Source organism: Prenolepis imparis, unplaced genomic scaffold (assembly GCF_030444845.1).
Source record: "Prenolepis imparis isolate NDT839.2.m4 unplaced genomic scaffold, iyPreImpa1.0 SCAF_11, whole genome shotgun sequence".
In the NCBI taxonomy this organism is placed as follows: Eukaryota; Metazoa; Arthropoda; class Insecta; order Hymenoptera; family Formicidae; genus Prenolepis; species Prenolepis imparis.
In genome coordinates this window covers 4,960,322-4,977,067 of record NW_028141169.1, presented here as the reverse complement: position 1 = coordinate 4,977,067, position 16,746 = coordinate 4,960,322, and the positions used below count along the sequence as shown (strand labels likewise).

General features: G+C 33.9%; 2 protein-coding genes across 3 annotated transcripts in view; both read right to left on the bottom strand.

Annotated features, from left to right (window-relative positions):
- Rhp (GTP-Rho-binding protein rhophilin) overlaps positions 1-13,604 on the bottom strand; it is a 28,344-nt gene extending 14,740 nt beyond the window's left edge. Inside the window, exon 1 of one of the 2 annotated variants that reach the window (XM_083050761.1) lies at positions 12,901-13,604. In XM_083050761.1, coding sequence (XP_082906887.1) covers positions 12,901-12,969 — 69 coding nt within the window. In that variant the 5' untranslated portion in view covers positions 12,970-13,604. Of the gene's footprint in view, positions 1-3,229; positions 3,419-12,900 lie in introns of those variants that run through there. The other variant, XM_083050763.1, reaches the window with a different exon arrangement.
- A 101-nt stretch (positions 13,605-13,705) lies between these two features.
- On the bottom strand, positions 13,706-15,958 carry LOC145943284 (uncharacterized). Its single transcript, XM_083050759.1, has 3 exons — positions 15,240-15,958; positions 14,231-14,348; positions 13,706-13,956 (listed from the first exon to the last, which is right to left on the bottom strand). Exons 1-3 carry the CDS (start codon positions 15,438-15,440, stop codon positions 13,901-13,903), a joined length of 375 nt encoding a protein of 124 aa, XP_082906885.1. The 5' UTR covers positions 15,441-15,958; the 3' UTR covers positions 13,706-13,900.
- Positions 15,959-16,746: the final 788 nt, after the last annotated feature.

The window sequence follows — 16,746 nt, the reverse complement described above, 5'->3', positions numbered from 1 at the left end:
CCTCGTAACACGCACCTGTCGCCGACGTCGCACCGCAGTGGGAAACGAGCGATTATACATCGTAATTCTGAGGTTTACGCCTATCGACCTCATGTCGCCGCTTTATTCAATCTTCTCATTCCTATGCTAGTCATATGTGGCTACGGATTTTTTTTCGTATAATGTATACATTAATAATTAAATTATCAAGTTAAAGGATCATCAATTTCTGTAGAAATATTACACGAGGCACATAAAATATGGTAATAGCGACGGTAAATTTGCTAAAATTTATGAAAGCACGTTACACGAACGTAATTATGTATAATCTCGACGAGAGATACACATATACTAATATATGTAATATTTATTTAATAATAATTCAAAATCTCTTTTTACAAAAATGACTTTGCTGGTTTTTTTTACTCTTAAAATATTTCGAAAATAAACCTGTTTCTGTACCTGTATTTGAGCTTCAATATCACGTAAGGGAAAGTTGAAGGCATGATCAAGTATGACATAGCAACGCTAAAATCCTGATGCATTTTCCCGCAAAGTCACGACTGGGATAGCATTACAGAGCCAGATTCCGCAGTGGTTTTCCCTGGCCGCATACTGCTAAACGAATAACTACTTTTACCACATGTATGGTAGGAATGTCTAATTGTGCACGCGTTTCTGATTGGGACCCACTTTCCTCTTCCGGTAACAAGAGCACGATTATTTGCGGAGTAAAGCGCTTCACGGGACTCAAGTTATATTAATTTTGTTCTATTTAGATATATTATAATTATACAACAATATAAAAATTATAAAGTTATAAATTATCCGCTTTTCTATTGTGATTTAAATCAAATTTTTTAAAGAAAGGTAAAAATTATCGGAACTTCCGGTGTTTGAGATTTTTATTAATTCAGGATCTTGAATTATATATGTATCCTTCTTCGTTATCCCTGATGACTAGACATCCCGATTTTCGAGGACATGTCATTTATCTGAAGATGTCCCCGTATATATGTCGATCAATCTCACAGTTCTACTTTCATATTTGCAATACACGATTGAAAAGTTGTGTACTTGTTTCACTTCGTTTATTACTTTATTAAATTAAAACTTAAAATAAAATAATATTTCAATATCGATTAGCAAATAAAAATATATAAATATAAATGAATAAAATTAATATCGTTAACAAAAAAAAATATAAATTTCTTAGTTCTGTCTTCCTGTTGAAAATTGCAAATATAATTTTCTCTCAGACTGGTAATCATCGCCCGCAGAAAAATCTTATTTCGAATACAAGGAGTATCCCTGGTCTACAGTGAGAGATGGCAGAATATTGAGATACCTGCCCGTTCAGTTCGCTAATCTGGCAGCAAGGGCGTCGCCCTTCGTGCTCGTCTTAACGTGGCGTAACAGAAGCCGATACTGAGTAACACGCAGCAGGAAACGCAACCAAGTACATCCGACAAGCGCCGCGTCGCTGCTCCGCGTCGAGGCGTTTCACGCGCATTTTTAGTCGGTCGATGACTCCGAAGTTGTATTAAACACCGGCTATACACTGTAATTGAAATTACGTAGTACTGGAGTTGGAAATGTCCGGCTGGTTGAGCGGGCGGTTTACTTCGCCGCCTCGGAGTATGTCGGATCACGGTGGAAAAAATATGGGGTGTACCGTCAATACGCACATGTATATAGTATATCGCATGGCAATATTGACGAATCGAGAATTTGTCTGAATCGTAATTTTTTTGTCATCGATAATGTGTTCAATAATAAATGAATCATCATATTACTCGCTCTATTTATATAGCTATACTTGTTAATAATTATAATCATCAATAATCCTAAGCAACGGTTTAGATCGGATATCGATTAATTCGCCACTACCACATAATTAATTAATATCTGAACTCGTATCTTTAAATTGCAAAATCATAAATATAGAAATCAAATCGATTAATTATATTCCGAATCCGTCTTAAGAATTCACGAGTATAAAAGCGAAGAGAAAGAAAGACGATTTATAGATCATTGAGAGATTATCATGGGGAGAAGGGAGAATACACGATCGTTTCGATTTACATCTCAATCTAATTGGAAACGCCATGTCTTAGGCAGCTTCAAGGCTGTCGCGTCCTTCGTGATCATCGCATGCTCGACATATTACCACACGAGAAAAAGCCAAGGGAGAAAGGCAACGTATGGCGAAAGATTGTATGTATATGTGCGTATACATGTAGTACGTCCGGGGAATTGTGTGGAGGATGCACTGAGTGCACATTTAACCTGCTAGTGGTAAAGGTTGGTTCTGTTATTCTGTTGGATCCCGCGTGTTCCGCAATTCGTCCTAATTTGTACCATTGTTATTCGCATAATTTAAAATATACGCGTCCAGGAGTATAAATAACTCGACATTTTATACGCACGAATCAGCTGATTATAACAATTTAAACATAACTGAGTAGTTTATTCTAAACCTTATATAATTTCTACCTTATATAAAATTATATTTGTAAAAATAGAGATTACATGCGTTGTAAAACTATTGAGTATTATGAGCTAAAAATAAGCTTGAGTGTATCACACGTAAACTTTTCATTTTTTAAAAATATTTAAAATGTTTTCGTGGAGATGTAAAAATTTCAAATTTGAATTGTTTATCATAAAATCTTGGGATTGGAATTTTTTTATAATAAGCATTTACTTTGCTTTATTGTAAAGGACTAATTTCATTCCACTTTCTCTCGGAGTGTACAACAATTAATGACTCCAATTGTCACGAATGTGTTAGAATTGTTCCTTGCGAACCGCTCGCGAGTGCTTTCAAATCCACATCATGTTCTAGTGAATTAAAGAGTTGATAAGGTTTCGTTTTGTGAAAGTTATAGATTTCTAATATATATTTTTAAAATATATATTAGATATTAATGAAAATTTTTTAGTTTTTATAATTCATAAGACACAAGGATAAATTTACAATTATGAGAGTCCATTACTACAATATTGATTTCGAAAATTAGATGCTGAATTTTACACGAATATTAATCGTTCTTAATTCATAAATCTAAAGAACGTCAAAAAGATCCTAGAAGATCCTAAATCTTCGATTAATCTTTTAGACGTCTTTGTCTTTGTGTTTTGTTCGGGTAATTTATGTTTATTCCCAGATTTTGCAACGTTAGGCGGTGAACGGTGCCGCGAGTCCCGGTGCATAAGCAGTTTTGATTGACGCAGCGGCGACTTTTACCTGAAGTTTTATATCCGGAAGTATCAGCATCGTTCGCGCGTCCGTTCGCCAGGCCGAACCGCGAGTGTCCGAGTTCACCGTTCGATCCGTGACCTTGCCTTCCGCGTCCCCGCGCAAGTTTTCCTCGCGTATCCCTTCGCGAGATAGGAGTGACACGCGACTGCTTCTTCGTCGTCGTCGAGCTACCTCTGGAACCTACGTTGCCGCGGGGGTTTCCGTGGAGTGCTCGCGGTCGCGTCGTTCGCACGGTCGACCGGAAGTGCGAGCGACTCTTCTCAACCGAGTACCGATATTCGGCGAATATTTAGTTCGCGAGATGTTCCGACGATTCACGAACGTCCTCATGAACAATGAAAATCGCGCACTGTCTACTAATAGCTAATAGTTGCGATATATCCCGAAGACGTAAGAGCGTTTACCGAAGACCTGCAGCGATGCTTTATTTATTTTTTTTTTTTTTCACGTAGCGTTCGGAAAACTAATGGAGAACTCGCGTTGGAGAACAAACGGACATGGAGAACGAACACCTAGTCGTCGTAAGGACGAGGAAAGTCCCAAAATATTTGTGAATTTCAAAGCGCGTTGAAACTCTCAACGATGCGATATCGACGCGATGGCGTACACGACTTTCCGATCGACGTAGACGACGATCTATCAGCGGCAACCTAGAGCTCGGCTTGGATCGGTTGTGGTCGGCATCGCTCGGCGAAAGGGAAAAAGAAAGGGTGAACAGAAAAAGGAGTAGGGATATGGGGCCCGATCGTGAGGATGGGTCTGCTATGCGGTGGAACATCCACTGGTAAAAGAAGGAGAAAGAAGGGAAGGGAAAATATACCGCGAGATTATGGTAAATTTCTTGTCATGTCAGAAATCTTCTCAAATTTTCGACTTTCTTAGAAGAAGTTGAGGTCAATAATTACGTGCGGTTTTTCGTATGCTAAGATAATTTGACTACTTCATAGAAAATGTCATTTAATGTAATATTTATTATTTTTATAAAATTTATAATGAGAGATATTTTATACATATCGTAAAAATTTTATATCGTTCTCTTAAAATTATTATTTTTTATTTTTCTAAAGCAAGATAAGAAAATAATTAGAAACTTCATTGATGTAATTATATAATATTACTATGTTTCGCGTATATGAGTAATAAATATTTATGTCATTAAAATTTTGTTTCGTAAAACTACATAAAAAATTATTCGTGAAACATGATATTTGCATCTGTTTATCTTTAATAGTCGTTAGAAAATATAATGATTAGAAACTAATCAAGAATTTTATTAATTTATTGTGATAAGTATATTTATTTTTTCATTATTATATAATATATTGTCTTCATAATTTAATTGCTAATTTAAAAAATATACAATTACATTATGCAAAATACAAAACTAGAAAGTTATAAAACTAAACAAATCTTAATTTTCATTAAAATATTGATCATTATATGTTATTCAGCAAACTAGCCCAATTGTTGGCACAACGTAATTTTCTGTGTTGTTTACAAGATAAATTATTATGAAGATTATATGATGATTGCATTAAATATTGACCGCAGAGTTTTATTATCGAGAATTTCTTTCAGTGAATCAAATACACAGGTCTTACTTTACATCGCAGATTATCGAAAACTATTTTTGATAACGAACGAAAAAAAATATTATATTTACTACAATATTAAAACTATGTTCATAATAAGATTCAATTTTCGAAAGTAATTGTTAAGGATCAAACTCTCAAATTAACGTTTTTGTGACACTAGAGAGTAATATGATGATATGTTATATAATAGAAAAATATACAGTGATAATGCTATTTTTTGATTGTCATCTTTTCATCGTGGTATACTAATCACAGTCACGATATAAAAAATACATATTCCTTGTTAGCGTTACAATATCATCAATTGCAAATGTCATGTAAACGTGAACTGAAATTACAGCGAAATCTTCGAGTATTTCTATTAGGCAAAAATATAATCAGCATATTCCAAATTATGGAAATATCTATTATTAAATGTGAAATTAATAATTCTCTTTTCGTAATAAAAACAAATAATAAATATTTATTACTCATAATTTTGTTATGCATAAAATGTTCAATAATCATTTTCATAATTAATAATGCTCTGTTTAACATTTATTAATCAAATAATACTCGAAAGCCTTTGTAATTAATACTGCTTGTAGTTACACAAGTTTGCGATTTCGAATATTTGTTCAACCGCTACGAGATGATTGAGTTGAATGCAACAGATGGTTGCAAGATCTTTTCTTCTTCTCTAGCTTTGTAGAAGTATTTGCACTTCGATATTTCAAGCTGACGAGACTAGAATGTCATCACCTTTATATACGTATTACGAAAGATTCAGAGCCCAAATAACTTAAAATTTTAACGCAAAATTTGCTTATAAAAAAAACAAACTATTGCGTAAACAGTAATTCATATAATTTAAATTAATATATAGCTTTAAATTAATTAAATATCTTATTTTATATATATAAAATTTTAATTTAACTATTTCTCTTTTATTCGAATTTCCTATTATTGATTAAATTGTAATCTACAAAAATTTTCTAATTTTTACAATAATGCAAGTTGGTTTATTTGCGATCTAAACTCGTTATGTGTTAGTGAGCATCAATGACAATCGAACTCTCATTTATATCCGGGGTTGGGTTTCCGATTACGACACACCTTCACGATTTACATGGAAATTATGCGGTCTAAAACGAACATAAAATTCGAGAATGCGAAATGTAAAATCTCTTCCACGTTGCGCGATCGAAAGTCGCGAGATGGAAAGCCGACGCGACGTCGCTACCGAGAGAACGCGATGATGAGAGAAAGGCGCTCGAGATGATTAGTTCACTCGGATGAATACACAGATAGGCGCGGAAACAGCGTCTTTTCTGTCGTCCAGGACAAGGCAAATGTCTCAAGATCATAAAAAATTTTCAACGTTCCGAAAAAAGTGCATGCACTTGCCGTTTTAATATCGCCAGCGATATTTACGTAATCGATTGATTTCCACCTGTGTCCGTATCTGGTAAAACACGTGAAACATATTCGTGCATAAAATTCGAACACGCTCTAAACGACGATTTGCACGATGCTAAAATATCACGCTCGACGTCGAGATCGAATTGCAATTTACGATGCGCTGCGTGATTATCGTGTTTTTTCGTATCAGCAGTCCCGCGTTATGGTAGTTTAACGCGATGAATGCAAACGAGTGCACCTGTGCGCGATTTCATTTCTTTTTATATGAAGCGTGTCTACTGCTGATTTATAGCGAACGGTCACATCTTTCTCGGCTGCTAATGAAAATATTCATTTAAAAATCTTCCATTTTGGACATAAGAGGGTCACACAATAAAATAAAATTATCAATAAAATTATCTATCGTGATCATGATTAACTAACGCATTTTTCATGTTATCTACGAAAGTAATATCAGTAATGTATAGATATGTATATTGATAGTTTGACACATTATCAAGACTCAGATTGATGATAAAGCAAATCTTTCTCTGAAAAAGACGAATAAACTAATCGAGAGAAATATATAACAAAATTTAATATTTTATATCTTATATAAACACGCTATAAACACGCTGTCCTTTGTTAAATTTTCGTTAAATTGTTAATCAGAAGAATGGTAACTTAAATCGCAAAATGTTAAAGGTCCAACAGTGATTTTATTGTCAGTGCATTTTATTGTCACCTCTGCATGATAGAAACCGCAATTTATGAACTTCTGTTAATGATACGACGTCGTTGTTTTCGAGGATCTTTAGGTATGCCATAAAATCGAGCACCGTGGCAAGGTTAACGAGTGACCACGACGCGAATCGTGTTTTGCATTTGGAGTCACGAAAACGCACCGCGTGTCGACGGCGCGTGCGATTACGCAGTGTGACGTGACTCACGCAAGACCCATTGCTTGTATGGCATCAACCGAGGAAGAGGAAAACGCGAAGAAACATCAGCTTCTCCGTCGTTCGGGAGCACCGGAAGGGGCGACAGCTGCGCCAGCGTGACTCACGCGAGCGCACACCGCTGGCATACGTTATTAAAGTGTTCGATCGAGTGTCGCAGGTTGTCTTGCTTTCTATTCTATTCACCGGTGTTGTCTTATAATAGACAAAATCAGCGATATAATGTACGGGTTCAAGCAATGTCATTACGAATTTTTCAATCCTGCTTATATATATATCGAAAAATTCTAAATTTACAGAAATAAAATGCTAATAATTGATATTATTCTATAAAAGTACAGTACAATTAATTATTACAACTTCATTTTTAATGTTTGCTCTAAAAAGTTGCAGTATATGTAATTTTAATGAATTTCTCTTCTTTCATTTTAGAGCTGCGTTTTTAATATTATATATATAATAAAAATAAATACAGGAAAATATAGAATAAAATCGGAAGGACGGATTAAAATGTTACACGTGGTTTGACTTCCTTGTTTGATTTTTATCTCGTTATCCCTTATGCGTTTAAATTAAAAGGGAGAAAAAAGAGCAGAATAAAATTGTAAGGAAAAGGAAATGCAGCTGAATACGACAGACCTTAGATTAGCTCTCGAGTCAGTCACTTGTTCAGGGGAAATACATGCCAGCTCATCGATTCGTAATTGCAGTCGCGACGCGTCCCTTGCCCCATTGATGACTTGATGCCAGACGATGACATACGGCAGGCGCCAGGTAACAAAGAACGTGCCCTAGCCGGTCTTTTTCTCTGGTATCAACCTGTATACGCGATTGTGAATAATCTTTTCAATTTTCAATCTCTTATGTTTAAGAGATAATTTAATTTTATTCCAAGATGTTTCTGTTTGCTTTAATAGAATTTTAATTTTAAAGCTCTTTCTTTGTCTCTCTTTTCTATTTTCTTTTTTTTTTTTTTTTGTTAATTCTAAAGATATAAAAGTTTCTAATATTTTTAAACTTAGATATTAGAAATTTTTCGCGATATATAAAATATTTTCGCCAAATAAAAGATAATTTTAATGGCACTGTGAAAATTAAAATGAGAGAAAATAAGGTTTTTCGTTACATATATGTATTATATTCTTATAAATATTAGAAATTTGTATTTTATAAAATATATTATTTATTTTTTCAATTTATTGAAAAAATGCGAAAAATGTAATTTGCAAATAATATAAAATTTATTATCTTTCTGCTGATAAGAGAGAGATTCGGATAATGCAAACGTATATCAGGTGAATCATTCGATTATAAATTTCTGATTACACACTTAATTTCTTCGAGATAAGAAAGGGTTATTTCTCTTACGTCTGTTTCTATATTGATAGTATGACGAAGCATCTCATACCGCAAATTCCTCGATGCAAACTATATTTCGAGAATTCCATTGGTCGAGGATGATTTTATGAATAAATAGAATCTATCCGTATGTACCGTAATGCAATTCCACGTTATTTTCCTTTATTTATATTCCTATGATATGGAAAAGAGAGAGAGAGAGAACCGGTATGTAATATACCTAACGATTTCTTTACATTTCTACATCATTTTGTGATACTAATAAGTGATGAAATTTGAATAATAAATAGTTTCGTATACGAAAACAAAAATTAAGAGATCAAAAGATTCGAAATTTAAATGCGAAAAAATTCAAGAATTTAAACGTGATTCTGATTAACATATCTATACGATTGTAGCATAATAAGCAGGAAAAGTAACAGTAGTAGTAATAACTTTAATTAATATATCCATTCGATTATAGTAAATAGAGAGAAAACATGATACTCTTGTGATATCATCGTATATAGGAAATTAAAGATCCTATGAGACAGAGAAACAGAAAGGAAAAGACAAAATCTATAGCTTATTATATTGTCAGACGTGCGACAATAATTCTTATAAATATTAATTCAAATTAGTAATAATATTAATAATAATATTAATAAAAATAATAATATGAATATTCATATATATGTATATATATGTACATAATTAAAAGAATATTTTAACTAACTAATTATTTGTATATATTGATAGCTCAATTAAAATTATGTAATCAAATTAAATTTTTTTTAATACAGAAGAATATTGTAATAGGTCGTAAAAAACAATGACCTGCAAATTAAATAGGGTCTAAAAAATTCGCGCTATGCTGAATAGATTGAGATCTGAATAGGAACAGAGAACGAGAGCGAGAGAAAAAGAGAGAGCGAAAGAGGGAGAAAGACTGCGAAATTGAAATAAAAGAGGAAAAAAGAAAACAGGTGTATGATACGCATCTCGCGACTTCCGGAATGGTAGGCTAAGTAAGGTGCGGCGAATTTCGGTTGCAGTCGAAGGCAGCTCGAAAATTTACTCCCGTTTTTCTTAATACGGAGACGAAACGGTGACAACACGGACAAGATTGCACGTACGGAGGCACGTTCACTGTTGTGCGACGCGACTCGAAAACGACGTAAGCAGACACGCGGCCGGCCGACCTTGCGCGTGTTACTCCACTTTCGAACGAGGCTAACCGCGAGGTGAACGTTGCATCGCTTTGCGTTCGCGTGTATTTAACAGATAACACACACACACACGCGAGTGACATTTAACCCTCTCATTCGTGACACTTCCATTTTCGTAGTTGCGATGCAAGTATGTTACGATAATATTTTTATTACGAAAGAAAAATATGTAAACGCGTTTTCTTTTAGGAGAGAGGAAAATGTTTCTTTCTGATAAAGATAATTTTTTAATGCTCGACTATCAATGTATTATAATTAATTGTCCGATTTAAAATATGATGATAATAACATTTTTACGTGATGAGCAAGTTTAGTTCTCTCATTTGGAAGAACTATGTTTACAGATTCTTTTACTTGCATATAGCTGAATAAAATATTATAAAAGAATATTATGAATATTTAAAAAGTTATTAAAATGTGTGAAAAATTCTTTAAAGAATTTATAATTTAAATAGACAACAAAATTATATGATATAGCTTGCGTGAGAAAGTTAGTTTTACAAACAATGTAACTTGTGTGTTATACCTGTTCATAAAGAAGGATCTATAATCTCTCGTGGTGACACAGATAACGTCGCGTAGATGCGCGATAATACGCGTTCACCAGTGATGTCAGTAAGCACTTATTATTATTCATTAAATGCATCACTGATGTATAAGACATTTACTAGAATATCATATATATGCAATTGTTTTTCCTACCGCAAAGTTTTTCAATTTATTTTTATGACATAGATATGACGTAAATTGTGATGTTCCGTGAAGAAAAAGATTACAATTTATAATGATGTGGCATTCACATATAAATTACTATGACTATGAACAAGATTCTATATTATTTCATGTTTGCTTAAGTAAGAATAATTGTTCAGCAGTTTATATATGTTTCAGTTAAAGCGGTTTATAATTTCACGCTTAATTAGCTTAATTAGCGACAAAATATTACAGTAAACATAGTTCCTGCTATATTATGACACAATCAACAATTTTTCGACAAAATATTGTTTAATATTTTTTAAATTTTATCTTGACAACATAATCATATTTATTATATAGAATTATATTTAGTTATTTATACAAAAATATTTATAAATTCTTATAAAAAAAATTTATAAACTTTTGAGTATATATTGAATTTATAGAGCCAGACTAAACGAGAATTTTTATCGCTATCAAAATTAGAATTTAATCGAAAAGTAATTACGTCCACGCGAGTACGATTTTATATCGCTTATATGTAGAAGTCGAGTGAGAAGGCTCGCATTCTTAAGGGATAACAATAGGCACGTGCTATTTCACGACGTATACACCTTGTTAAAGTAATTACGCGAATTGGATGAAGCCTGAGCGTGGTTAAGTAAGAGCCGTAGTGTATAAAAATCGCAGTACATTCTCCCATCCTTAACAAGATACAAAAATTGTTGTAAAAGTTTCATTCACTTCTGTCTGTTTTAAAATTATACGTGACATTATGCATAAATTAAGTTTAATAGATGTTTGTTATGCGCGACAAGTCTTAAAATTGGACGTATATATTTTCATATCTATAAATAAAATCATTAAACTTAAATTTTTCATAGAAAAAAAATATTTCTACTAAATATTCAATAGTGTGACATACAATGGACAAAAGTGCGTAAATGAAAAATAATATTCCAATGCAAAATAATTGAATATAATGCGCCAATTAATGAGTACGATTGATATAAAACGTTCCGATTCGGCGTAGTAGCTATTTTAATAGCAGGTGTCGGTTATCTTTTATTTATTCCACGATAATGATAATAATATGTTGTATCTTCGTAAAACTTTCTTAGAATTCCTCATAGATTAAACATGAGACACTGCACTTGCTATCTCGCGACACATGTGTATAGTTTAATATCTCGTGTAAAGTATACATAATATCTTAGACAAGGAATAATAAAAGAAATCTCATATTATTCATTGCTAGTTTTATCATATATTCTCTCGCATTTCGGTAAGGGGCATTGCAGATAAAAACAACGTATTTGAAATAGCTACTCTTTCGCATATATTATCAGACACGCACGTAATATCACTTTGTTTACGTTTTCTGAGTGCATAATGATATGTTAAATAATACAAGAAAAAAGAATAATAAAATTTCACGCATAAGATTTGGAGATTTCAAAATAATTTTTTATTTTGATTCGAATAAAATATTATCTCTTTGTATACCTATGAAAACGAAAAAATATCTGGAATATTTCATTTCGGAGAAGAGTTGTTTTTTTTGTTTCAAGTATATAAAAAAAGTTAAAAAATTAGAGAAAAAAATTCTAATTTTCCATAAGATGATTCATGATTTGTTTCGTTAATAAGTCGACTAATAAATCTGTTATTGCTCCGGTTTGGAATTGTTATATAGCACGAGTTTTATATTATAATGTAACTTTTTATAATGCGTAACTATTTCGTCGCGACGAAACTTTAAGATGCGTATGAAACGCACGTGTGTTTAATATGTCGTTTCTTTGCACAGTGATATCGCACCTGTGCAAGGATGCTCATTATGTATGAGCGTAGTGTTACAAATCAATTTTTGTTTGACTTCTTAAAATTGTTCCCTCCACTTTATTTTATTGTGGCTGTCTGATATTCATTTTACGTCAACACAAAATTATATATAATATTAAAATTATCTTTTATTTTTTTATTATATTAAATGTAAGTTGCTTCTTCTTCTCATGTATTCGCATTTATTTTTATCTTAAAGATCAGGTATAATTAGCGCAAAATATGCGCTGTATTAAAGAAACGCGAGTAAAATTTATCTCAATAACAGACGGTAGCGATTTAGCGGTAAATGCGACCCTGAATGCATAGCGTTACATAGAAACGAAAGTGAAAGTACACGGGTCTTTGACAGCGATCATCCGGCAGATCGACGGAAATATATTGACGTTCTAGGGGACGTGCGCGCCATATGAATCGTCGATCGTCATATCCGGAGAATTTCCGACCACGGATTAATTTCGTGCCGTAAAAGCGAAATTTAACGATCATACTTGAAGCATTCAAAGACGCACGCGCGATAACTCTATTAATTCAAAATTACGAGACCGTGTAATTCGGTAAGGAACACATGCATATGCAAAGTATATTTTACGTATATATGTATATCAACTTACTCGAACGAATCGTGGCCGGTTGAAGCCGCCATCGTCGACGATGTCCCCTGCGACGATCGGAACATTCATTGTGGCTGTCGTCGCATTATATCGTCACTGCGTCGAAAAAAATCATCCATCACCATCCAACTTATTCTTGCGAGAGCACTAGACACTTGTCACGCGCACCAAGCATCGTATGTTACAACAACACACTTGGACGAGTATCGGAACGTATATAATACACCGGCTAATAAACTCGCGAGCGAACCGAGGAGTTTCAGGCAGCGATACGCGTTATTTAAATCGCAGCGTGATATAACCGTCGTGTTAGAGACGCGTTGTGGACGACGAGCGTTTGCGTGACTCCTCTTCTTTTCGACGACGCGAAGTTGCCTCGAAAGCGAAGCGACTGCGCGCGAGACTCTCGATTTCGTCGATCGACGCTATAAATCGAAGGTCGATCGAGCGGGACCGAAGACACCGATAAATTTCCGCCGCGGGGGAAGGAGGTTATAATTGGCGCGAAACAACGCTGCGCTTCTCCGAGACTCAGGATCGCGCTCGATCGGGCTCCGGGATGACGCGACGCGCAGGATGGGCGACAGATCGCGGACCGCCAAATGTCAACCGCCGCCGATGGCGCGTAACGTGAATGCGCGTGAGATACGCAGCGAGTACGCGAGATACGTATCACGCGGCCGCTCGTGTTGGACTGTCGCGCACTCTCGGAGCGCTTCGGCTTCGACGCGGCGCCCGCGCAAAGGTACCACACACACACACACACACACACACACACACACATACCAACCTTCACACCGACGCGACGCCGGGCCCAAGTCCTTAGGTACAATGCACCGTATCGTTAATCGAGATGGCCATTGGTCACGTTTATTTGTTGTCGCTCATCTTATTGTCAGAGTTTCCGGCTCATCTCATGCCGGTTGATTCCCCTTTTTCCGGAATTTTTCAATAGATTCTTTTTGTATACTACTTCTCTTGCCCTTGTCCATTTAATATTTTATTTCAGGTTTTCGCAGCTCTTGAACGTAGCCGATGATATGACACGTTTGTTACCTGAATAAATTTAAATTGTTTAAATTGTCGAGGAGCGATTATTATTAACAATAAAAGATTCGCGACCGTTTCTTAATTAATAATAAATTATAGCGAATTTAGTCGAATGCATTTTAGTCGGCATTAACTACGCATTTAAAACCTGTCGCACGGAAATTTAGATAAAAACGAACACGTAAAAAAATTAAGGACTTAGCGTGACTCACCCTATTCAGTAGAATTTATTTTTAATTTTATCTATATACCTAGAAAAGCTCTTCCGACTATCTTGTACCTGCTTTAAGATCCGTCTCTTTTAAGTCACTTTGTTCTTTCTTTTCAAACAAGTGTTCGACAGGAAGGCGCTTTCTTGCACACTGTGATTTTGTTGTGAAAGTTAGATCTGTTGTGATCTGTAAAAAAATTTTAACATTTTTTTAAAAGAATTTCTCTTATTTTTATTGATAACGTAGACTCTTTATATATAAAAAAAAACATATTAGCGCGACTTGATCGAAATTATATATATATTAGTACACTTGCCAGATTTTAATTTAATATGTGAAATTAAAAACATTTTGATACACATAAATTTCTATACGCATTCCATTCTAAATATTTGTGTATAATGATTCAGAATTTTTATCTGACAATGAACATCTATTTTTAATTATTTGATTATTAAGTCTATGATTATTTCATATGGAAAAGATAAAAAATGATAAAATTGAAAGATAAATAACAGCTCATTTAATATTGATTTAATCAATAGAAATATTATTAAATTTCTTAATTAACAATTAAGTATATACAAATATCTAGATAAAATGCGCAGAGTTAAAAAATATATTGTCTCATTTTTTTTACATTTAGCTTTATATTAAAACACTTCTAGAACCCGGTGCACTTTTATTGCTACATTTTTTTTGAAAATATTAAGACTTTCTCAAAGAAAGATTCCTGCGTATTTTACGTTCGAAAAGATTATCTCTCACACTTTGTTTAATCATATTTCTTATATATAGTATATATATATATATATATATATATATATATATGACTGTTTTAACATTGTATTTAATTTCATAGATTTGTCTTTGCATTTAATGCAATATGCAATTATTTTAATATATATAGTCTCTATGCTCGTAAAATTAAACATCTACGTATCTAAAGTATCTGCGTCCTTTGAAACATAAATTCTACCACTATGAAAAAAAAACGTAAAAAATTAAGTACTTTTTTACATCATTCCTCCTTTCGCGGAATTCCGACGAGGTATGTGTGTGTCCATAGAAGCATACCCTGACATATTGTGCCGCAGGCACCCCGCAGTGGCGTAATCGCAGGGGGGTCCGATCATCGTCGTCGTCGTCGTCGTCGTCGAGAAAGGTCGGGGTGGCCTTTCGCGCTGCGTGGAATGCGCGGCGAAGGAAGATCATCTTCGACGGTGCATCTCGAAGCATTCGATGAATATTCGAAGCGATGCGATCGCGATGAAACATCGTGGTATTCCTCGATATTCGCTTTATGAACCGCGATCGAATTTGGTGAAAGGACGGGCGCGTCGTTTTCGAAAGTCGCGGCGCGTCGTTAAATATGCATTAATGCTATCGAGGAGGAGGTGATCGGTTGTTGCCGACAGGCAAGTTTACGCAACGTCATTAAAATAATGAAAACTTTACGGCAGAGGAGAGACGCGAGGCGAGAGAGGAATGTTAGACAAATTCTTTTCTGATTATCGTTTGGAAAGGACTGTAGATAGTTGGACAAGTTAGATAATATTGAAACTCGCGCCGCGTCACTCGAAGATTAGATCAGATCGCGCCATAATTTAAATGTATCTTTTTTCTTGGTACATAAATAAGACATTTATATCGCTGGTTATACATAGCAATAGCTCTTTTAAAGTTATCACTCTACTCTACTGCATCTAGGTCACAATATTATGCATAATGCAGATTTACATTATCATGATTATTAATTGCGTTGTTTATAACATTTATATTTGCTATTGCCATGTGCAGTATCATTTAGATTAATTTTCATTATTCCATAAAAAAATTTTATATTGCAACGTTTGCAATATAAAAAATTATTAAAATATCTTAACATAAGATTCTAAAATTTTTACAATATAAGTTTTTCTATAATATATATAATATAATTAATTATATAATATGTAATATAAATTATATAATTATATAAATTATATATATATATATATATTTAAATAAGTTTAGAGCTCTAAATGCAAAGCTGTTGCTATGGCAGAATTATGCAAGATAAGGGAAATTGGATCGCGTCCTCGTCCTCAGATGTGAAGAAAAAATTATAGAATAGAGAGAGCTTCGGCGTAAAACGGGTGAACGATCAAGGTATGTTTCTCTTAAACATGATCGATCGATATCACGTGTAAGGCACGCGTGATTGCGTGTCATAGCAGCTCGCGACCGACAATTTCGCTCACGTTCCCTCGATTTCTCTCGATATTCATGGCGTTAACACGTTCGATGCGATGGACTTTGACTGCGTTTGCGTGAGTCAAAGATTATCTAACAATGAAATAAACAGATTTCATTTCTTTCGTTATGAGCCTGTTATTTTCACTTGCTTTTTGCATTCTGTTGATCGCATTCGTATTTTTACAAGCGTAATTAGCCACATTTTATGCCTATTTAATTAAATACAGGTATAATGCTATTCATGAATTATTAGACTTGATATAACTTGACGTGTTTAAAAATAAATATTTAGAATAAGTATCATTTAAAAAAATGTACAGTATACAATTTCTATTTTCCTGTAAGG